Source organism: Desmodus rotundus, chromosome 4 (genome assembly GCF_022682495.2).
Source record: "Desmodus rotundus isolate HL8 chromosome 4, HLdesRot8A.1, whole genome shotgun sequence".
Taxonomy (NCBI): Eukaryota; Metazoa; Chordata; class Mammalia; order Chiroptera; family Phyllostomidae; genus Desmodus; species Desmodus rotundus.
Genome location: NC_071390.1, coordinates 88,045,348 through 88,070,418, shown reverse-complemented (window position 1 = coordinate 88,070,418; position 25,071 = coordinate 88,045,348). Strand labels below are relative to the sequence as shown.

The following is a 25,071-nucleotide window of genomic DNA, read 5'->3' as shown; positions in this document are numbered from 1 at the left end:
AGAAAATTCCTAGAGAAAAACATAGAGTATGTCCCATGATCTTGGGATAAGAAACTTTCTTGAAAAAAGAAAGACAAAAAAATGCTAACTATAATAAAAACAAATTAATAATTCAGACTACTTTATAAATAGGAATTTATGGTAATCAAAATTCACCATTCATAAACAACAAACAATGGGAGAAGGTATTTAAAATATATTCATTTGGCAATAGACTCTTATCATTAATATATATAGAACTCATACAAACCATGAGGAAAAATAAGTAAAAATGACTTGAATAAGCACTTCATAAAAGAAAATATCAAAAAATCAACAAATACACAAAAAATAGTATATCAGGAAAATACAAACTGAAAACAAAATATGAATTTAATTTATACTCACCATTATAAATAAAATGAAGGTAGAAAATAACAAGTATTGGTGAGGTAGTGGAAAATTGAAATGTTGCCAGTTGCTACTCATAGGAGTCCAAATTGGTATAAACACTTTGGAAAACTGTCAGTTAGCTCATATTAATAAATGACACACCTTATGCATGGCTCTCGAGCTAGCAATTCCATTTCTAAGTATAGACTCACCTAAAACACATACGTACACAAAGAGATGTGCATAGAACCACTATTTGTAATAGAGAAAACTAGAAAAAGAAATCATCAACAAAAGTTATAGAAACTGTGGCTTATCATGCAATGAAATACTGTGGAGCACTTAAAATGAATTAACTTTTCCGACATATTTTAATATGAATAAACCTAATAAACATAATGTTAAGCAAAAGGGAACAGGCAAACCAGCGTGTACAGATTTTATTTACAAACGGTATAAAATCAATCACAACCGGTTTATTGTTTTAGGGGTCAGGATGATGGCTCTCTTAGGGTAGTTCGAACTGGGTGGAACACGCAGAGGAGTCTGGGAGAACTAGCTGTGTTCTGTTTCTCGATCTGACTGCTGGTTGGATGGAAATTAGTTGAGTTGTACACCTAATAAATGCACTACTCTTATGGATATTATATTTCAGTAAAAAGTTTACTTTGAACATGCACAGCAGTCATTTACAAACACAGCACTATTAGAGAGAGCTTCATGCAATGGCTGCATTGTGGGGAGAAATACTGTCACATGTTTCCTTTAAAAATAGCAGTACGCTGGCCTCGTATTAAAGACTGTACATTGCATAATGTCTCCAAATATTTTGTTTTGGTAACAACTGAGTTATTTCAATAGCTATTGAATAACTATCACAGTGATTTGAATATTCAGGGTGCCCCTTTGATGACGAGGAATCTTTATTTATCCACTGAGACAAGATTCCTTCAGTTGTTTCCTAACCGTCCTGAAGGCTTATTTCCGTCAAGCTGCTTATTTATTTGAGGTAAGTAACTTTGCCTTTCTGTTGTTTGACAAGATTGAAGTTCTCTAGGATATACTGCAATAATAAAAATTATCTGATCCAGTATGTTTAAGGAATAAGAACTAATAATACACTTTTCTTGTTGCAGAATAAAAGCCTTTTGTGTAACAGTAGGGTTCTTTTTGGAAAACTTGAAAAAATGCAAATACAAAACAATATTCACTACCACATAAGTAATAAAACATCCTGTTTTTAAATAATTCATTTTCTTTTCTCAAACCTGAAAACCAAAAGCTATGACCAATTTATATGTGATTTTTATATCCTCTGGAAATGGTATAACTTACATAGCATTCAATATAATATTTTTTCTGTATAAAAACATTGTTTTTCAAAGTATTATCCCAATGCATATTTAAATCAAAGCACGTGAGTACTCCTGTTTCACCATATTCATTTTAAGGACACTTATACATAACTTGTGTTAACAAGTTTCTACCAATATCACAAGCAGGTTGATTTACTCAGCTGCAAAAAACTGCAGTATTTTTCTTAAAGCTTTGAATGACAGGTGGAGCATTAACTCTAAATATGTAATATATTAAATTTCTAAGACTTCAAAGGAAGCAAAATTAATTCAATGCCACATAACTGATCCAGGGACAGAAAATAGATACAAACAGAATTGATATGCTCATTTTCCTCCTTAGAAATTAAAAGACGATGCTAAGGAGCAATTTTTTTAAACTCAAACTTTTTACTTTTAAATTAATATATCCCTTGAATATTTCAACAACTTTTCATGACACTGTAAAGTATAGGAAGCAGTAAAGGTCAGAGTTCCACTATTCCCCCACTTTTTTTTTACCAGAATTTCTCTCTCTCCCTCTTCCTCTCTTAGGTGCCTGACTGTCTGTCTTCCTCCTGACCTTTAGTTCCTCTATCTTTCCTATTATTCCAATCCATCAGTTTCTTTCTATCTTCATTTGCCTTTCTATCCATCATATAATCTAAGGTAAGTCATTTCTACAAATACATCTCTTAGGATCCAGCAATGTTGTACCCCCTTTGACCTCCTGACAACCTACTTTAACAGTTGCAAACTGTGTGTGTCCCTTACCATCAACTATCAGCATTAGCTGCAAAGGAGTTGAGCAATGCTGCAGGAAGTTAGAGACCAATATTGATTAGATCTAGAGAGGCTTTTAATTTTTATAAATGTAACTTTGGAATTTGGACAAAATGTTACATGCTGTACTTTCCAAATCTAAAATGACATAAATCAATATATTATTTCCTAAAAATTGTAGCAGTGGTTCTTCAAAGTACTTTATGTTTGTTTAGTTTTAATTTCTAAAAATCTGAAAGAACATTCTGGAACTTCCAACTCAAGAAGGTTAAAGGAAGCAACCCAAAACCCCATCAAAATATAAAGGATTGGATAAGTATGTAAACCAAGGAAAATCTGAGAGAAGGCCATAAGAAAAGTGTCTTAAAATAAGTTACCCAAAACAGAAAAACAGCCTTGGCTGGTGTGGCTCAGTGGATTGAGTGCCAGCCTGCAAACCAAAGGGTCCCGGGTTCTATTCCCAATCAGGGCGCATGCCTGGGTTGCAGGACAGGTCCCCAGTAGGGGCACACGGGAGGCAACCACACATTGATGTTTCTCTCCCTCTCTTTCTCCCTCACTTCCCCTCTGTCTAAAAATAGGTAAATAAAATCTTAAAAAAGAAAAAGGAAAACAGATGAAGTAGTGATATCTGATGAAGATGGTAGGAAGAGACATAGACTAGACACCACTATAAGGGGCAGAGCAGACAGCCCACTATCCTGCCAAGTCCTGGAAATTCGGATACTTGCAAATGCCAAGTCAAGTGGAGGGCGGATGTGAGATGGGGACCTGAAAGGTTGGGGAGTGCGGCCGGTTTGTCAGTTCTTTTCACTTGCAGTAGTTACGTTCTATAAATTTCTCATGCATGCTGAATTAGTAAATACTGAACCATAGCTCCTAGGGAAAATACAGGGTTTGACTCCTGCAAACCTTTGGTTTCATTTATGTTTCTATTTAAAGACACTTTGTTTTAGTCCCTTCTGATTGCTACAATAAAATACTACAGATTGGGTAGTTTAACACAACAAAAAATTATTTATTACAGTTCTGGCAGCTAGAAGTCCAAAATCAAGGTGTCAGTATAGCCCTCCCCTGGTTGCACTTCTCATTGTATTTCTCGGTGGTGGGAGGGGAGGGGCTAGGGATCTCTAAGGAGTCTCTTCAGGTGTAGAATAGCACTAGTCCTGTTTGCCAAGGCTCCGCCCTCAGGCTTTAAGCACTCACAAAGTCCCCACCTTTTGAGGCCATCACCTTAGGCAAAGGATTTCAACCTACGAAATTTGGGGGGACACAAAACATTCAAATAATAGCATCTTGAGTCGTTATTGTTGAACTCACGGCCAACGACACTATAACTCAAGCCCGAATGTATCTTATCCAACACAAGTACTGTCTCCGTAAGAAGCATCACGGCCTGCTTCTATCTAGGAAGGTGGATGGCACTTCAGCACTACATTTGGAGGCCATTTTAAACACTGAAATCACCAAGAAAAGGCACAAAAAATGCAAAAAGGACACTAAATAAGCTGCAAAAAGGGACACATTTACAAAATCAAAGCTGAAACAAGAATGCAGAGCATGGATTTGATTGACCTGAGCTGGGAATATGGGCAGTTGGTAACTCAAATCGTTCACAGTTCTGTACATTTGAGTGAAGGACCATGAAGGCGTCTCTAGTACTACTTTTGCAGTTACAAATAAATTTTAATGAGTAGGTGAATCTGCAAATGCAGAATCAGTATATAAGGAGGATCAACTCTACTTAAGTTATGCTGATTTTCACAGGGGTCTTCTCACAGTCTCAGGAACAACATCCCTGAAAGCTGACATTCATCCTTACACACACACACACACACTCAAGTAGAATTGTTTTCTGAAGATTCAAGTGGACTTCCTTGGAAAAAATGAGGCAACTAATGTTGGCCTTATTACCCTAGAGCAAAGATCTTGTATAAACGCACATACAAAATCTAATATTACCTCCAATTATTTGACAATGTCCCATTTGCTCAATCTAAAGGCAAGCTTTTCAATAGACAAACTAAAAGCCTGTTTTCATATGCACAACTTTTAATAAACTTATTATTGATTCATCCTTAAATATGAAAACAACTGCAATATGGAAAAGATTAAGATAAAACAAGGAAAAATACCTTATAAAAGACATAATTTGAGAAAATAATAGAACTTAAAAATTCTAAGTGGTACCTTTTGAGAACTCAAAGAAAATATTTTAGAAGTTAAAATAAAAAAGACAAGGCTTATCAAGCATAGAGTAAAATGGATGATTAAAAAAAACCTCAGACACATTATTGTGAAATTTAAAGACATTAAGGTTCCTAAAAGGTTTCAAGGTACAAACAACAAGCCACCTTCAAGTAAATAAGGATCAGACATCCACTGAATTCCTTAGCAGCCAACTAAGTGCCGGACTAGAATAAAATAATGCTGTTGATGTTCTGAGGCAACTCATTTTTAGCCTAGGGATTTATAATTAGCCAATTTATTTGTGAATGATTAAGTTAGAATAAATATATTTTCATTAAAAAAGATAAAGAAATGATAAGTTCTACCTTTACATACTTTTTCTTAAGAAGTAACTTGAGGATATTCTCCAGCAGAATACGAAACTGGAAGACATGAGATCCAGGAATTAATGGATCTGATCCAGATGAGTGATGGGGGAAGTGCCAGAGATAGGACAGGAGACACAGGCCTCTGGAAGGGAAGGCTTGAAGCAGGAAACAGGGACTTAGGGGATTTGGTATTAAAGGTACCAATTTAGAATTCCAGGAGCCAACAAAAATAAGATGAAAAAAAGTAAGAAAAGTTATAACTCAAACAAAAACCCTAGAACTGAGTAAAAAAAAAAAAACTAAATCATATCAATACTTCATTGTGCAGAAAAAAACATTTATAGTGATTAGAACATTAAGCACATTTATAGAATTCCAACTTCTTTGGCTACAGATTAGAAAACATAGGCTCTAACACACTCAGTATGAAAGTAAAACTGCGGGCCACGGGAGTCGGCAGGTGGGAGAGTGACAGCTGTTGTGGACAGTGTCTTCTCTATAGGACGGCACAGGCCTGAAGGTGTAGCCATGTTATTTAAAATGATTTAAAATCATGTCACATTGAGAGGAGCTGTGAGTACTGGTGGAGCAAATGAACTGAATCTTCATTTTTATCATATCAGGAAGGAATTCAGTGGGAGATAAAATAATAAGTCAACTAATAATATTCATCAGAGTAAGCAAAAATAGGAAAAGCATGCAAGAGCTAAGAGCAATTCCATCTATTAATGAAATACAATATAGCTATTAAAATTATGAAGAACACTTCATATATATCAATTAAATGTTATTAAGATGTTAGATGTTATTAAGTAACAAATCCAGGCACAGAACTTGTACCTCCTACACCACAGCTTGCATTGGAAACAGTAAAGTGTGTGTGTTTATGCTTATGTGTGTATGTATGTACTGGAACGCCACACAAGACACATTATTGGACTCCTGATAGGAAAATTAGGCGCTTGAGGTAGTGGCAGGAGGTTATCCTTTAGAACCTTTAAATCTGTAAATATCTGTGAAACATAATCATAGGGATGCAAAGTACAGCACAGAGAATACAGTCAATAATATTGTAATGACTGTGTATGGTGCCAGGTGGGTATTTAAAACATCAGAGGGATCACTTTGTAAAGTATATGATTATCCAGCCACCTTGTTGTACACCTGAAACTCATACAAAATAATATTGAATATAAATCGCAATTGAGAAAGAAGAACCTTTTAAATCGAAACCATGTAAATATATAGAGTAATTTCAAAAGTAAATACAAATTAAATTTTAAAAATTAAAAATAAGTAATTTTTTGAAAAGAATAACTGAGGTAAAAAGAGGTGAGCCATGAAACTCTCATTTTTTGTTATAAAACCCTCAGTTGTATTTGGTTTTTAAACTCTGTTTCTTTCTCTTTCTCTCTCCCTCTCCCCCCTCCTCTCTCTCTGTCTCTCTCTCTCACACACATACACACACACTGAATTGTTGTTTACCTATTACTGTCTGCCTGATGAATTCTTACTCATTTTGTAAGATTCTAGTAAAGCAAATTCTCTTTGAAACATCCTGACTCTGGCCAAGTTCCCTGCTGCGTTAGTCAGTTCTATGGGATTTTAGAGTACCATTTACCCATTAGTATTACAGCAATTTTGTTTCACATTTCATTATTCAGTTATATGCCTGTATCCTCTACTAGGCTGTGATGTTTTAAGTCAGGAATTATTCTTTGTGTCTCCAGACTTTTGATGATGCCTGCCTTTTGAATTCCATGCCACTTGGTTTTTAAGTGAATTACTTTTAATGCTGAAGAGGTCAGCCTATTCCCTAAGTGGGGAAATGCTTCTAGAAGGCATGGGAGGAGTCCGAGAACAGCTAACTGAGAAACAGGAACCACTACGTATGTCAGAGGCCAGTATAGCCAGCTAGCTTAGCATGGGGAAGGTGGTGGGTTCACATTCTTTCTGTCATTCCTACTTCACTGCTTGAGTCTGTAGAATAAATTTAGTCCACAGTTTGGACACATAAAATCAGCGACTGTGAAAGACAAGTGAGTGGGGAAAAAAATGGTGGCTGGGTAGAGGAAGAGAGAGAATTCTCTCAGGAATCACATAGATTTCACTTGTTTGAGAACAAAGATACAAGTAGACTATTACAAGCATCAAAGTCCATTTAGGGAAAGGGGCAATGGTCACAATGCAAGTTAAGATCATGTCGGTTAATTGATTATCAATAATACAAAGATAGCTCAATAAAATCCCTTTGACAAAGTCTGGACTGATTTTATCTACCTGAAAGAGCAATTCCTGGTTATTGGCCATGGGTAGCCCCTCCCTGACAGAGCTTCACTAGGGCTAATATTCTGGATCTGGTCTCGTCAATTACCCTCCCATCTTCAACCTGTCATTTGTCACTGGTTGCTTTCTCAGAGCCCGTGTAAAAGAGCTTCAGTATTTCCCCCAAGAAACAAAACAGACAGATTATTCTGTTTCTGATACCCACTAACAATTTTTTTAAAATTACACATTCATTTTTACTTTCATCACCAAACTCCTTGAGTAGTCAACACACCCAACTCCATTAATTCCCTCCATGACCCTTTGCAATCTTCCTCTAGTCTCTGCCATTCTTAGGAATCACTCCTCAGTATGAATACCTTTCTTGCATTGCATCCTACAATGTTTAACTCTAATCGCTATCCTTTGTTCCACACACGTAGGACCCATAACATACCACTATGTGGTTATCTCCCTACCTTTGAGCCTATCTTTTGTCCCTTGCCTGTATATTATTTTACACTTTGCAAAATTAGTAGAGCTTCCCTGAAATTTCATTTATAGCCTTTTCTCCTTTATCCTTTGTAAGTTCCCCTTCAGAAATACCTTCCTTGTGCAAGGTTTTAAAGGCATCTCTGTGCCAAAAAATCTTTTATCTAAGACTTTTCTATGATGCTACCTCTTTCTGGCACTTTTCATTCCAACATTTTGCTCAGTATTCATTTTATTTTTCTTCTCACCACATATTCACCACACAGAAATCTGTCTTTTAATTCACAAATAAACATGTTATTGCTAAATAACTGCACTTCTGGGCTTTTCAATCTAATATACTTCAGCCCTTATTTTACTGGACAATTTGTCAGCAATATCAAGTTGGTATTACTTTCCCCTTTGCTTTTCTACAAGCTTTTTTACTTTTGTACTTTTTTTTCTAGCTTATTTTTCCCCTACAAGCTTCAGTTTTTCTTGGTTTCCTTTTCTAGGTCTTATTTCCCTGCCTGTGCTTGTTCTTCAATTTTGTGCCTCCCCTTACTTGACCTATTGTTTCTTTACACATTGTAGTGCTTTAAATATATGTATCTGTCTTAGGCTCTGAGCTCTCTTCAGTATTTGAATAATGTGTGTGACTGCTTACTGCATATCTATTAACTTGAGCATGAGGAAAAGCTCTGAGGATTAAATAACATACTTGACTTGTCCAACACAGACTTCTTCACCTTATCCCCAGACAAGCTCTTCCTTATATGTTGCTTCACCTCTACATATTTGCCTCCTTGCCTTATGTGTTGCCACCCTTCAAGGCCAGGCAGGTTCATGGTATTCTTGCACACAGAAAAATATTCATGGAGCCGGTGGGAGGCCTGGCATGCCTTTATTCATGGGTGGGCAAGCCACACATGCTGTAAGCTGTATGTCTATCTGCATGTCTCATGTCATGGCCCCTGCTCCCCAGCGTGGCACCTGTTCCCTTGTGTGTCTCTCGTCATCATTGCCCCCAGCAGGGAGTCCCTACCTGTTTAAGGACTAGAAAGGAACAAAGCTGGAGAGATGCCAGAACATTACGTAACATAACATAATTCTGTGCATGCGAGCCCACTTCATGTTATGGGAACAGTCTATCGGACCCAGTCTCAAGGCTATGAGAACACCAGTTATCAGGCCCCTCCAAGGCTATGGGAACACTGCTTCCCTTAGCTACCCAGACACCTGGGTGAGGAAGCCAGATTTACCTTACACCATGGTAAAAAGCTCTACACCCCCTCTTTATTAGGGCATATCTTAGGATATCTCATTAATCTACATTACAAATTTAGCATGTTGAAATCAATATATTATTCCCATTTTACTGATGATAAAATTGAGACTCAGAAATGTTAACTAATTTGCCAAAACAACATGCCCATAAAGTGGTTGAGATAGACTTGTATTTATCTGTTATATACCACATCTTTTTTGTGAATTCCTACCGAGGACACTAAGGCCAGTTCAAAGGTGACTTCTTAGTGAAACCTTCTCAGATGCTTCAGCATGATTTATTATAGTTTTAAGATTCCAATTTATATTACATGTCTTTGTGCATTTCCCTTCAATCTTCTAGTATATTTTGTGTTTCTTAAAGGAAAGAATCAACTGTAAAATAGGAAATATCTTTCAATTGTGGAAAAATCTGGTTGTTTAATTTCTTAAACTAGAAAAAGATTAAAGTTCTATATTTGTTCTTAAACTGAATAACAAAGTTCTCTATTAAAGTAAAAAATGGCAGCATTGGTATTTTCCCAAAAGTTTTATTCTATTAGTGATTTATATTCTGCTTCAGTTCCTTGACACCAATTATATTATAGAGTGTTAGAGAAGTTCTAACACATTCTTAATTTGGAGGCCTTAGAGCAGTACTTTAGGAGCTAAAGAAAGCATAATAAGGAAGTGAGAAAAAAGTATTAGTCAAAGCCACCAGAATTAAAAACACTAATAATAAAACCCATGCGAAAGCGTATAATGTCACGACCAGTTCTAGCACCATTAAACAGTAAGGCAAAAGGACTTGACAGTAGCCCTTTGCAGGGCAGTAGCAAGCATTACAGAACACAGAGATGTTACACAGATCATCAAAATGTCTTAGTTGTATTTTGACAGTTTTGAAGCTTCTAGCCACATAAACAGATACAATTAAAATTTTGAGGCTATATTACCATAAAATGTATAGTGGTCATCACTTTGCCGAGTTTCAGAGAGTTTTAATCATTTGTCTTGGTACGGAGTTCACAGACCAGAAGTAAATTTGCTGTATGTTTTTGCAAAAGTAATCATGTTCAGGAAGCATTAGTAAATGCTTCAAGTAAATGCTGATTCAAGTAAATCTTTTCTCAGAAGTAGAATTTTAACTCCCCCAAATATTTAAGGATTAGTAAGAGAATTTTGCACTTTTGAATTCATTCTTGAGCTTATTAGACTCATTCAGGTCAACAGCACTTGTAAACCATCGTAAGATTTCCTAAAAGCATCCTGGGTATATATATAAACACAATCGTTCAATCATTTTCAGCAATTAACTGGACAGTACGGGGTACATGCAATGAGCCAGGAGTTCACTGTGCTGCTACCTCCACTAGTGTTAATGAGAGTCGTACACTTAATTCCCTGTCACTGCTCTTTATTTTCAATACCTCTGTGGGGTCTATTCCAACACATGTAATTTTACACTCTACCCCACCCCTTGACAATTTTCCTTACCTCAGTAATGAAGGATTTGGCTGTGGCGGGATTCATAACAAGGATGGCTCGCCTAAGAGTGTCTCGATAGCGATTCAATTCCTCTATTCTCATGGTATCAAAGAGAGTGGTGATCATTTTATTGATGTTGTTTTCTACCTTTTGAAGTGCAACATCCATCCCCTGCTGAGACACTTTGTCCAGAAACTCCTGTATTCCACGGATATCTAGGAGCAACAAAATCCCATCAAAGTGTGAATTAGAGCACAGAAGGGAGATAAGAGCTATTTCATTTATATCAGAATAGCTTATTGTTCAACACTGTAGGCTGTCTAAAACTACAAATTGAGTAGCTGGTAAAACTCTGATATATGTTTTAGGTTTAGTGTGATTTAAGGTGTTTACATAAAAATGTAGTGATTATTTTTATTTTTTGTTTTACTTATTTTTTAAAATATAATTTTTTGATTATATGCTATTACAGTTGTCCCAATTTTCCCCCCTTTCCTCCCCTCCACATGGTACCCCCCTTCATTCCAACAATCACCCCCCGACTTAGTTCATGTCCAAGGGTCATACATGTAAATTATTTGGCTTCTCCATTTCCTACACTATTCTTAACCTCCCCCTGTCTGTTTTGTACCTATGAATTATGCTTCTTAATCCTTGCATCTTTTTCTCCAATCTCCCCCATCCCCCTCCTAGTTGATAGCCCTCCAAATAATTTCCATATCTATATTCTCTTCCTGTTCTGGTTGTTTGCTTAGCTTTTTTTTTTTTTTTTTTTTTGGTTTGTTTTTAGATACAGTTCTTGATAGTTGTAAATTCATTGCCATTTATTTTAATGCTCCTAGTTTTGATTTTTAAAATGTTTTATTTATTAATTTCTAGACAGAGGAGAAGGGAAGGAGAAAGAAAGGGAGAGAAACATCAATGTGTGGTTGCCTCTCACACGCCCCCTACTGGATACTTGGCCCACAACCCTGGCATGTGCTGTGACTGAGAATCAAATCAGCAACCCTTTGGTTCATAGGTTGGCACTCAATTCACTGAGCCACACCAGCCAGGGTTGGCCTTCTTTTTCTTAAATAAGTCCCTTTAACATTTCATGTAATAATGGCTTGGTGATGATGAACTCCTATAGCTTATCTTGTCTGGGAAGCACTTTATCTGCCCTTCCATTCTAAATAATAGCTTTGCTGGATAGTGCAATTTCGGTTGTAGGTCCTTGCTTTTTTATCACTTTGAATACTTCTTTCCAGCCACTTCTTGCCTGGAAAGTTTCTTCTGAGAAATCAGCTGATAGTCTCATGGGAACTCCTTTGTAGGCAATCCTCTGCTTTTCTCTTGCTGCTTTTAAGATTCTTTATCTTTAACTTTGTCATTGTAATTGGTATGGAATGAGGTTCAGAGCAGGGTGTAGCCTGAGAGACCTCAGGGACCCCCACAAGTCTAGTTTGGGGGCTGGGAAAAGCAGCAGCACAGGGATTGAGAGTTATTTTACATATCAATAACATCAAGCTAGCTTCATAGTCTGCTTGTGCCAAGGAGATGGGCATCACTTTGACCCATGATGTAGCTGAGAGGCAGCTCCCCGCAGTTACAGCACCTGTGTGAGAGCTTGGAGATAGTTCACTCCATGCCAAGGGGCCATGCTTGCCCGGACTAACAATGGTAGCTGAGAAAGGCAGAAGAAACCAGACCACTGGCAGGTATAACTCAGTGTGGGAGGAGTCAGAAATTGGGTTATGCAAGAAGATTCACACCAGGATTTAACCCAAGCGCGGCAGCCATTCTAGGGCTTAACCACACATTTTTGGGAGTGTAGAGGGATCTGTTTTGACCACAGGGCTTAGAAAGCAGGAAAGCAAGATGTAGCAGCCATGTGGAGTGCTCTCTCTCGGCCTGGTGGTTAGAAAGGACACAGAAGGATTCCCTGGCCTGCCATGAGGATGCGGTTTTGGATTAAAACAGGAGCTTAGGTGAGCTATGGACTTCTATTTTCTTTTCCTGAGATATGGTACCCCCTGACTGGCCTGGCTTGGCAAAAGGAGACAGGAGTGTGTGTGTGTGTGTGTGTGTGTGTGTATGTTTTAAAGGGACTTTGAGATTTAAGGGAGATAGTCTACCATTACTCTAAACCTATATAACTTTTAATTAAATAATTCCTTTACTTTTCAACAAACTCTGGCATTGAGAGCCACAGTTCCTACCAGCAACAGGCAAAAAGAACGTATAATAACAAAAGACCCCCAGAGGCAGGGGGTATTTTCTGTAACATCAGTGTAATTATGATGTGTCTTGGTGTGGTCCTCTTTGGGTCCAAATTTTTGGGTCTCTGTGTGCTTCCTGGATTGTATGTCTATTTCCTTCACCAAATTAGGGAGGATTTCTTTCATTATTTTTTTCAAATAAGTTTTCCAATTTCTTGCTCTTCTTCTTTTCCTTCTGGCATCCCTATGATTCAGATGTTGGTATGTTTGGGGATATTCCAGAGGCTTCTTATACTATCCTCTTTTTTTTGAATTCTTGTTTCTTCTTTCTGTACTGGTTGAATGCTTATTTCTTCCTTATGTTCCAAATCATTGATTTGAGTCCCAACTTCCTCCCCTTCACTCTTTGTTCCCTGGAGATTTTTCTTTATGTCACTTGGTTTAACCTTTTTTTCCTTTATGTTGTTGCTGTACTCACTGAGTTCTTTGAGGATCTCGATCAACAGTGTTATAAACTCTGCATCTGATAGGTTGGTTATCTCCATTGTTTAGTTCTCTTTCTGGGGTTTCATCCATTCTTTCATTTGGGCTGTATTTCATTGTCTCCTCAATTTGGCAGCCTCCCTATGTTTGTTTCTGTGTATTAGGTAGAGATGCTTTGACTCCTTGTCTCAGTAGCATGGCCTATTGTAGAAAAGGCACCTGTAAATTGTGTGGGGTGGGGCTTTAGGCAATAGCCAGGGCAGAGCCAACCTGCTTCACTGCTTTGTGGTTCTGTGTGGGGGGAGGACTTGGAGAGGGGACAGTGCTACCGCCTGGATTCCGGAGGTTTGCCCAGCACTCTCCCTGTTTCCAGTCACTTCACCCATTCCTGGTATGCAACTGGCACCCTTCTAGCTTTTGCCCTGGCGCTAAATTCCAGAGTGGGTGGGTTTCTGTATGTTCTAAGACTGTGCAGGCCCTTTAAGCAGAGTATCCTGAAAATCCAGTAGTTTCTTCCACTGTCCCAAACCCCACTGGTTTTTACAACCAGAAGCTATGAGGATTTATCTTCCCAGAGCTGGAATCCTGGGCTGTGTGGTCTTACAGTGGAATCACTCACTCCTAAGGTGTCGTCCCAATTTTTACCCACCACACTGAATGTGGGACCACCTGTTCCACTGCTATTGCCACCTCCCTGCGCCACCTTGTGTCTCCTTGCCTCTCTACCCATCTCCGTGTCTCTGTCCCTCCTACCCGTCTGAATGAATGTGGCTTCTTTAAATCCTTGGTTGTCAGACTTCCATACAGTTCGATTTTCTGACAGGTCTGTGTGTTATTTGTTTTGGGGTTTCGTTGTAATTCTGTCTGTGGTTGCATGAGGAAGTGAAGCATGTCTACCTATGCCTCCATCTTGACCGGGAGATCTAGACATTATTATTTTTAAAGTGAGTATCTTTCTCTTCATTGAGCATTCCAAGTTATCTCACCTGTGGAAAATGTTAGGACAGGCTCCTCACTTGCCTAAAGGAATGTGAGATAAGGAAAGTGCATTCCCCATTTTCCTCAGCATTAAAAGTGATATAAACCTTAGGGAAAATGTGAATATCATTTATGGCAGTTGAAGCTGAATCAAGATTACTAAAATTTATTAAAATAAGGTGACAATATCACTAAGCTTGACACAGTTAAGTAGAGAGTTTTGAGAAGTTATCTTTAAAGGGTCAGAGGTCGCTTAGACCACAAATAGTTACATTTTTGTCTATTTTATGAGAACCACTTCTTTGGTTCAAATCTGGAACACTTACTAGGAGACAATTTTCTTATCAGGAGTACGAGGAAGTACTTTGCATGTAAAACAAATTTTAACAAAATATTCACACACCCATTCCAAAAAAAGCAAGTTCTGAAAGATCATCAGATAAAAATTGTGTCAGTTTCACATTTAAATAAGGAGGGTAAAATCCAGTCTAAATGAAGTGTTTAACAATTTATACCTGGATATACTGTATATTTAAGTGACAATACATTTCTGAAATGTTACAAATATTTCTCCCTAGTACCACGCTGGTTGTTTACAGAAGGGATTTGAACATTGATAAATATAATTGGAAAAGATAACTGGCAAAATAGTATCTTAACATAGCAGATTAGCTTTTTCTATGTAAGAAAATTCATGTTTTCTGTATATATCCATGGCATAAAATGCTTAAACAGAGAAAACTAGCAAAGGATACGAAGTAAATAGGATTATGGGTCGCTCATTGTGAATGGATTATATCTCGAAATTCCTAACTGTGTGTGATTGCACGCACTGAAATGTGTGTCTCAAGGGAAATAATTAGTTTATGTGTTTTTCAATACATTAACAATTAAACACAATATATAAATCCACAGAACAAGAAAACAAATAGCCAGAGATTTGGAAATTGGCATATGCTCATAACAAACATTTATACTTGCAATATTACAAATTAACTTTAAAATTTTGCTTTTGTATTAGTTTTATTTTAAAACAATTACTACAAATATATATTCAGTTGTCTGATGTCTTTCAAACACTTCAGAATAGATAACTTCATAAATTCTACCTTATATTCCTTATTCCTAATTATATTATAAACCCAGGATGTCAGAATCAAGCAGCTTGAAAGAACAAAGCCTCATCGAGAGCAGAACAAGAGATAAAAGAGCTGGAATAATAAAGGTATTATGTACTTATTAAGTATCCAATCAGAAAGTACCTCGAGTGTAAAATACTCAGGAGTGGATTAAACAAAGGGTTAGACCAGATGCAATTTAGCAGCTACAGGTAGACACGTAACAGGACTGTGCACACACTCAGACGAGCACTCTCAAACTTCAGTGGGACTCAGAATCACTTCGAAATTTTATTAAAAATATAAAAGACTGGTCCCCATCCCAGAACCAGTATGATGGAGTGAAAAATACATTGAAATAAATAAAGATGCTCAGAAAACACTGTGTGACCAGAGCCTCAGGCTCCAGAACGTTTATGTTCTAGGACACGTTCTGTTCCAGGAATTCTATACCAGTGCAATATCGTATCTTCATTTTGTAGATGAATATTGTTTCAAAAGTATTTATTGGATACAGGGCACAATGTTATACTCAAGGAACACAACAGTGAGTGCCCTTTTCCACACTGAGACAGACACCAAACAAGCAAACAAAGCAATACAAACAAGTCACATTAGTGTTTGAAGGAAATAGTAAGGGTGCCCTGGGAGATAAGGACAGGGTAGGGAGGAAGATCTATTTTTGTTAGAATGCTCAAGGAAGATTTCCCCTGAAAACCTGTATGTAAACTGACAGTAAAGGATGAGAAGACATAACCTCGACAAAGAGATTGGAAGTGAAGACCACACAGCACAGGAAAAATGCCCCGGAGCTCAAACAGGAGCAAAGAGCTCCTGTTTGAAGTTGAAGGGTTCCGTGTGGGTTTGGCCCAGTGAGTGAGGAGAGCTGATGTAGGTGAACTGCAGGTGGAGTGTGGACCTTGGTGAGGCACAGAGAGGTTTTGCTGTTATTCTAAACGCAGTTTTCCTCTATTGAACGTTTTAGGAGAGGATCTAAGTGGGGATAGGCTGTGTGTGCGGAATGAAAAACAGTTTACGTCTGAGAGTGACTTGTTAGAGTGTGATTCAGATTGAGCTGGTAGATAATATCCCCTTGATTTGAAACAGTCGGACGTTTTTTAGCTTTTATTTTTGACCAGAAGGTATATATATTTGGCCACAAAAATGATGTGATAAAAGGTTGTTAGTATCCCTCTGCTTCCTTAGTGCAGAATTCTGGTTATCATTGCCTACATACATGTGATTGAAAAAACGTTTTAAACACATATCTGATCTGTAAATGAAGAAATATTTATTTCATAGAGGTCTCCTAAGATTACATTAGGGAAGGCATATGTGTGTGTGCACAAAATCCAGTGTAGTGTCTATCACATGGTAGTCTATATTTTTTTTTTACTTTTTAAAGTATATTTTATTGATTATACTATTACAATTGTCCAAATTTTTTCCCCTTTATCCCCCTCCACCCTGCACCCCCTCTCCCTCCAACATTCCCCCTGCACCTTAGTTCCTCTGCATGGGTCATACATATATAAGTTCTTTGGCTTCTCCATTTCCCATACTATTCTTAACCTCCCCCTGTCTATTTTGTACTTACCACTTACGCTTCTTATTCCTGTACCTTTCCCCCCATTCCCCTGTCACATGGTTCTTTATTAATAGTAGTACATAACTGCTTGTTAAGAGTAATCTCCCCCCACCCTTAGGAAAGAATTGCCTAAAATTTAATGATGGCTAGCTAACCAAAACAGCAAGCATAATGGTTCAGATTCTAGGAATGCAAGAGTTTAATAATGATAGCTTTGCTTATTTGAGAATAACATCAAAACCCCATGATATGTGGCAACTGGTATGTTTGATGTGAGGAGAATCTGAATCTATCAGCTGCTCTGTGGAAAGTCAACATGAAAAGAGCCTGGGCCTTTGGTTTTGTTAATTCATGAACATAATCAACCATTGCAATTGTTTAGCGACATTTCTGTATGCCTATTAGTTGGCATGAAATGGAAATAAAGGTTACAGAAATAAAAGGATAAGATATGGTGCCTGACCTCAAGGAGCCTCCAGGCTTATGGGTGGGACTAAATGCTGTTAATTGAGAGCAGAAAGTTTAATAGTATTGAATAGTTTTAGTTCAGTAGTTCTCAGTGATTACTAATTCTACTGACCAGGTAATTCTCTAACAAGTAGTGGAAAATTCATTAACTAAGTTATTAAACATAAAATTAGGGGAAAAAACCAAGAGGACAAACTTTTCTCTTGGGCACTATAAAGGAACTATGGTAGCCAGAATAATGACCTTCCAAAGATGCTCAAGTCCTAATCTCCAGAACCTGTGAATATGTTAGGATACCTGACAAAGGGGATTCATGCTCCAGATGGCATTAAAGCTGAGTACCACCTGAGCTTAAGATGGTGAGATATCTCTTCATTAGGTGGGTAGGTCTAGTGGAATCGTGGGATCCTTAGCATTGGAAGAAGGAAGAAGAGAAAAGTCAAAGGGAGAACTGACTGCTGAAGAATGAGTTGGCTTGGGCAACTTCAGAGAGGGACATCGTTGTTGCTCTGAAGGTGGGGTGTACAAATGAAACTGACTCAGTGTTACTACTACCTGGTGTTACCCCAGTGCATTTAATTAGAAAAAATACAGGATTCCTGCTAAAAAAATAAATAAAAACATTTTAAATAAAAACATTGATTATGGTGGGGAGGGGGGTATAAGGGGAATAAATAGTAATAGAAAAATATATTTTAAATTGTTTGTAATGATAGAAAAACAAAAACAAGAAATATAAGTATATTAATACCATTCCCAATAACTTTTAATTGTTTTCAGTTACTATTTAGTCTAACTCTAGTTGTCCTTCAGGCCCAAGAAAAACCTACGAAGCTTTAGGAGACCGATTGACAGAGAAGCGGACGCTGAGATCCAGAGAGGAGAACAGGATGCTTACTTACCAGGGACTGCTCTCGCAGTAACACTTACAAAACCAAGAGGAGAGAGCAGGGTCATCAGAGGAGAGCTGTGGGACCTGCACAGACTTCGGGATGGCTTTCAGAGTTACCGCAAGTTAGCGCTGGCTGAAGGGGAGCCTTTATAATCCTGCAAGGCCTTGGGTTTGGTGGCTTTCCTCGGCCGAGTGTGGTTGCTGGGGAGGGCAGTCAGCTGCCCGTACTCTCAGCAGCAGGCCAGAATGAGTGCTTCGGTTTTGAAGGGAGGTTTGGGTGGCGTGGAACAGAATGCAGACTGCAATTGTCTTTGCATTTATGGAGACCAAAGCTAGTATTTTGGTTTTGACATGAAAAGCCACTTGCAAACACTACATCTTTCTTTTTTGAAACAACATTTTATCCACACTATACTTCATGTCAGAAAACCGGATTTGGATACTTACTTTGTGGTATACCCATATGGCCCTGTGAACTTGGAAACAATTTCATAGTTGATGCCTGTTATTTTTACCTTCCTAGTATTCCTTCTCCTTTATTAAAACAAGACCTCATTTTTTCATTTAAGACAAACCTGGACTTGTCCCTGTATCACACATTCTATTGGGTCCCTCATTCTCCAGAATGGCCAACGAGAGCACTTCACGGCCTTGACCTAAGAAATTAGTTTAGGAATAGTCACAGGACTCAATAGGGGTTGAAATTTGATATATAGATAATGGAAAAGAACTGATCTCTTTTTTGTGTCACGAGCTGTCAGGATGTGGTTATTGGATTTTAGGGGCCAGAGGCTTGAGAGAGAAACTGGGACTGAAGCCTATTCCTGAAGTGAAACAGACGCAAACTGGCTCTTCCTTAAACTTCCCAACTACAGGAGTCAGAGAAAAAACAATTTTTGTGTGTTTACTTTGAAATGAGCTTGTGTCACTTGCAAGACTGAGGGTATTTACCAATACAAAGCCTGTTGATAAACACCTAAGAGTTTGGTGATGACGGTCAAGGCCATGTTCCTAACCGCGAAGTTCAGTTTACTGGAGGGGATAACAACTGAAGCAGGTAATTACGTTTTAATGTGATTAATTTCAATAAAAGAAATGTAACCAAGGAATGAAAGCATAGGATAGTAGCAACCAACCACACCTTATTAATGCAAAAATAAAATTATTTTACCTAATTACTGGACTCTTCTGATGAAATATTAAAGTGTTAATTGCAAATTTCTAAGCAATGTACAATTTCATTATGAAGACTTTATTAACCCAGCCAAAAGTCCCACTTTTTCTTAATTTTCTTTTACTGTCTCTTTCTACACGAAATATAGAAAACACAAGTAAATCTTGATAAGGAATGAAAGTGGATCTAGGTAACATCCTTACAACTTGATAGTCTATTAACCATCAATATCACTGACATCCGAATAACTTTTTTAAACTACTTCCCACAACAACTGTGCAAGGGGTAGTGGCTGATTAAAGGTCAATGATTTACTTTATTAAATTGTATAAAATAATGACTTAATTATAATCACTAGAATAAGATTCAATTTAATCTCTGCATGAAAAATGGTTTACATTAAAATCAATTACAGTAGAAAAGTTCCGGGTCATATTAGAATCTAATGTGTAAACACATTTCAAAACTGACCTCAAAACCAGAAATATGACATCTTCCTGTTCATTGCAAACCAGTAGCCAGGATCCAGTCTCTGCTTCCGTGTGCCCAGCACTGTGAGAGGAACTTGGGAGAGAATGCTGAGCAGGGTAAACACTATCCCTACCCTCAGGCTGCGTGTTATCCGCACCTCTCACGAGGACAAAGGCCTGACTGCAGATAGCAGAAACTTACCACACTGCCCGTTCTCCAAACTGTAGAGTCAGTTTAACTAAATTTAATGGCATTCTCTGGAATACATCAAACAGTAATTCTCCGTCTCATCATTGTATTCAAATATCACTTTTAAAATATTGAATTTGGTAGGAAAGATATTTGTCATTAATTATTTGTAAGTCTGATTTTTTCCTCCTACTCATCTCTCTCCCTCACTTGAGTAGATTAGGCACATTTAATCATTTTAATCACTTGGTGCACTGAAGCCCTAATCCTGAGCAGAAGACTTCAGTACTGTATTAAGCCAATCTTGGTGTTTCTGAAATGATGACAGAAGGCTGAGCTTCAAAATTAATTATTTAGAATCTCGTGACTTTTCTTTTAGATAAAAAGAAATATGTCGTACTGCTGGGTACATAAAATATGTCATTGAGCTGAACAAATTTTCCCAACAAATGAATAGGAAACTATACTGTATAAATGCCTTGTTATCTAAGAAAATAAGGATTTCAGAGAATCTTTACTTGAAAAGGAATTTGAGTCTTTATTGAGTATTTTCTTGTCATTGTAGTATATTTAGAAAATAATGATAATAAAATACAGTATTAGATTTCGAGGTGATACAGTTCAGCAATAGTTGTCTAACACTGAAATTTCCCATTTGATAAGAGCTTGTGATTTTAACATTCAATCATAGTGTTCCAATCTGTGTATTATCTCTCAGTAATGGTAATCAATATTTTCAAGGACATTTTGCTGATAAATGAATTAGAAGTAGTAGAACATATCATTTTTACCTACTTGACATAAAATGTATTAATGCACTAATGCAAAAGAAATAGTTCTGTAAGATGCTTGGAAAAATGATATATTTATCGATGCACATTGAACTAAATGAGAGAACTGAAAGTTGGAATGTGGCCAAATGAGAAATAAACAACTTTAAGGCTGTCTAGAGAGAGAGTTAATAATATAGTCATTAGACATCTGAAAACACCCCCAAGGTAACTGTAAACATTTTCAATCAATTAAGAGGAATGTCTCCATTTTATGGGCCTTGATTAAGCCTACATCAAGAGTTCATGGAATATATTTTGTGATTTCTAGGAATTCATTCATGAGGATGGTCATTCAATACTCATTTCAAAGGGACCTCGCCGTATGGCAATTTCATTGTAAGAAAAAAGTGACATACTGAGTCCTTAAGGTTAGTGATTAAGTACCGCAAATCATTCCACTATGTAGTGACCCTTAACTTGGGGTTTCTGAATCAGTGACTTTAGAATGCAGGGGAGCCCATAAGTAACCCATTTAGTATTACGTAAAGTTGAGCTTCTTCCTTTGTTTTCTGTGTGTCAAAGTATATATCTCTCTATGCAGATAAACAAGGAAAGAAACTTGATTATCTACATATATAGAGAGAGAAAGATATACTGTATTTTGCCATGTATAATGCACACTTTTTTGCCCAAATTTTTGAGGGAAAAATAAGGATGCACATTAGACATGGGTAGAACCTGAAATACCTTGTATCTGTCCTTGTGTTTTCTAATCACTTGTTACATAAAATCTCTTGTACTATAATATGTTCAAAAATAAATGCTAAAATTCCTTTATAATACATAAAACAAGTATCTAAGTATAAATAAATAGACAATTGAATTAAAAATTAAAACAAAAGATTTTTTTCCTGAAAGTTTGGGCCAGAAATGTGGGTTATTTGCTGTGTATTATACACAGCAAAATGCGGCACTTGATCTGGTCATTTCCATGCTAAGCTATTGTATTTTATCAACAACTATTATGCACTTTTAGGCCTCTGGTTTTCAGAAATACTGAGTTTAACAAATGACAGCAAAGATTTATATATAACCAAAAATCTTGTAAAAGAGAAAAGACTAAACTAAAATGTAAGGAGAATGTCAGAAAGGCTAAGAACATAAAATAGTTTACGCTGGCCAAACAAAAAGTAACAAATTCAAACTAAAGAAGTATATGTTTTAACAGCAATTTTAAAGGTTGAATTATAAAGACAAATATTTAAAATTTTAAATATGTAACATTATTTAATAGAATTCAGGTTTTATTAAATTAAAATGTAAAATAAATTAATTTAATTAAAATAACCTAATTGATATTTAAATATTTTTTTCTTCTAAGTGAGGTTTCCTTCCCATTGGAGAAGGAAGCACTTGTATCCACATTGCCTATCTTCATTCAGAGAACCGTCGTGTAATTCAGCTGTGACTGGCAGCAAGCTAAGTCCCTGACCAAATTATTTGGCTCAAGGATCAGCACAGGACCTGCACAGGGCCTGAGATTGATATATGGATATGTGTCCATACAGATGATATTTGGTATATGGACAAAGAATGGAAAGGGTCATTCTTTAGTATAATAACCTGTACGATATGCTTTGGGTCACCAGTGCCATCTGTCTCACCTGGGGATGGAGCCAGTTGTTGAAGTGAAGTAGGGATGAGGGTATCTAAGTGGGCACCTCACGACTTTCAAAAAGATCATGTCTCTGTCATCACCATAACAAGCGGCTTAGACACCTGTTATTATTATCCTTATTATTCATCCAGTGTCTATAACTAGATCTATCAAAGAGTTCTACCAATAGATCCCTGCCAGTATCAGGCTGGGATCAGTATTGTTTCAGGCAAAGGAAATTAAAGGGCCCAAGTAGCTCACCTGATGAAGAGGAGTTCGATCTTACTGCTTACATCACTCTATTCAGTTCTCCCAGCCCTGAAATCCAACTGTTCTCTCATCAATAGTCTCCGAAGAGAATCCTCACACTGAAGCAATCTATCTGCTTTATTCCATTTTAAGGGCCACCTACTCCTACCGCTTTCTGGTTTCTGTATATTGTCAGTTTCCCGGGTCTGGAATGTAGCCACTACAGTCAATTAACTCCTTGCTTAGACCTCTCTGATAGTGAGCCTGCTAGACTACTGCCAGTTTTTAATAACTCTCCCTGGATGTCATATTCCACCTACCTGACCAAACTGCCTTTCGGAGATTTGATTGACAGCTAGGCAAACTGAGAATGATGCGCAACTTTAATGGTAGGGCAATATAATGAGTAATGCAGTAAGGAGTGAACATATAATTTTTAAAATGCAGAAATTTTAAGGACACACAGCAAGACGTAAGTGTTTTTATTTTCCTAAAAAGAGGTAATGTTTCACCTCTTTCGTGTAGACAATAAGAGCAGGTGACACACTGTGTACTCAGTACATGTGTCACTTAATGTGATTGAAAAACTAGAATAGATAGGGGTAAAGGCGTTTAGACAGGTAGGGCACCTGAAAAACACATCCTGTTGAAAATAGGCAATTGCTCTTGGTAATTAGGCAGTAGAAGACTCAACAAGGAGAAAACTAAGTCATCATTCTCTTTACTTATTGATAAATTATTACAAGCAAAATGATTACTTACGTATTCACTGAAAATGGGTCATTTTGTCCAATGTGTTTTAATGTGTTTTTATGTGTTTTTCACATAAAAAAATGTTTGGATGGTTTAGAAATGTCCAGTGTCTATTGTGAAGTAGGCTTTTTCAAAATATGAGTACTCTCTCCTTTGGAGTATTCTGGCTTCTGCCAGGGCAAACAATGCTACCAATCAAGATGCCGAAGAAGCGACCTGCTGACATTTGTTTCCAAAATACTTTATCAAGGAACAAAGCTGGCTTCAGCAGAATCATTTGAGGAGTGTTAAAATTATTGCTTGTGCCTACCTTGCAAATATTCTGATTTCAGGGGCCTGGGATGGGACCCAGGTATTATGATGATTAAAAAGCTCTTCTAGTCATTCTGATTTACTACCAAATTGGGGTTCTAGGTGTCTGCTACATTCAATTCTAACCTTTGCTCTATGACTCCATAATCCTTAAGGGATCATTGGTTCAATTACATTGTTTCTATTGCAACTGCAGGCTTTCAGTCATTCTCTCTCTTTAATAAAGATATTGTATGTATTTCATTTGTAAGCATTTTTATTTTACAGTTGTTCACATCTTAATCTTATACTTATTTCTATAACATCAAAGTACTCTAGCATTGAAAGCAAGGGTATAAATTAGACTATCAGTGTTTGAAGTCAGGCTTCTTGACTTACTTTCATGTTACCTGACTTCTTACTGCCTCAGTTTTTTCATTTATAAAAATCATCATCACCATCACCATCAGCATCTACATGGGGCTGCTGTGATGATTACATGATACGATGCACGTAAGGCACTTAGAACAGAGCCTGGATACAACAGATGCTCTCTATAGGACTCGCTCTTGTTATATTTTGGGGTGATAGTTCGCTGCAACTTCTTGATACTCATTATACATGGGTAGGAGTACAGGCTCTGGTCAGACTTTACATCTCAGCTTTGACACTTCTCAGCTACATTTTGTGAATGAGTTACCCATCAGTTGCTTCTGTTTTCTAGTTGTAAAATGGTGATAATAATATTACTTACTTCATTAGACCCGTTGAGGGGATTAAATGGTATAATATACAATACTTATTCATGTCCCTGGCAAATAAAAGTGTTCAAGGACATTATTTTAAATATTTTTATTGCTGCAAGACTTGTTCACATTTCCTCTTTATTGGATCAGTTGTCTGCCATACTTTATGAAAGTTTGGGTGGATTTTGAGAGGCAATAATCAAGTCGAAGTCTACCCACAAAGCCTTTGATTACTGCTGCTGAAATTAAACACTCTTTTTATTACACAACACTAGTGTTTAGTTTGCATCATTCATGACACATTTTCTCTATTAAGAGAGTCATGCAAATATTTTACCTCTTTTTAAAATGGTAAGCTTCTTAAAGGCTAAGACTGCATTTCGTCTAAGACTGCAAAACTTTTTATCTCATACTTTGCATCACACTAAGCAAATGAGCACTGAACTTTTCCTGAATGACAGATTTTTTGAAAGCTCAACACTTTCTAAAACTCTTTTCAAGCC

The 25,071-nt window shown here is 37.1% G+C and overlaps 1 protein-coding gene across 1 annotated transcript in view; it reads right to left on the bottom strand.

The window, feature by feature from the left end:
- The window catches only part of GRID2 (glutamate ionotropic receptor delta type subunit 2), a 1,366,498-nt gene that overhangs the window by 665,854 nt on the left and 675,573 nt on the right, over positions 1-25,071 (bottom strand). The window contains exon 4 of the mRNA XM_024574830.3: positions 10,547-10,752. Coding sequence (XP_024430598.1) covers positions 10,547-10,752 — 206 coding nt within the window. The remainder of the gene's footprint in view (positions 1-10,546; positions 10,753-25,071) is intronic.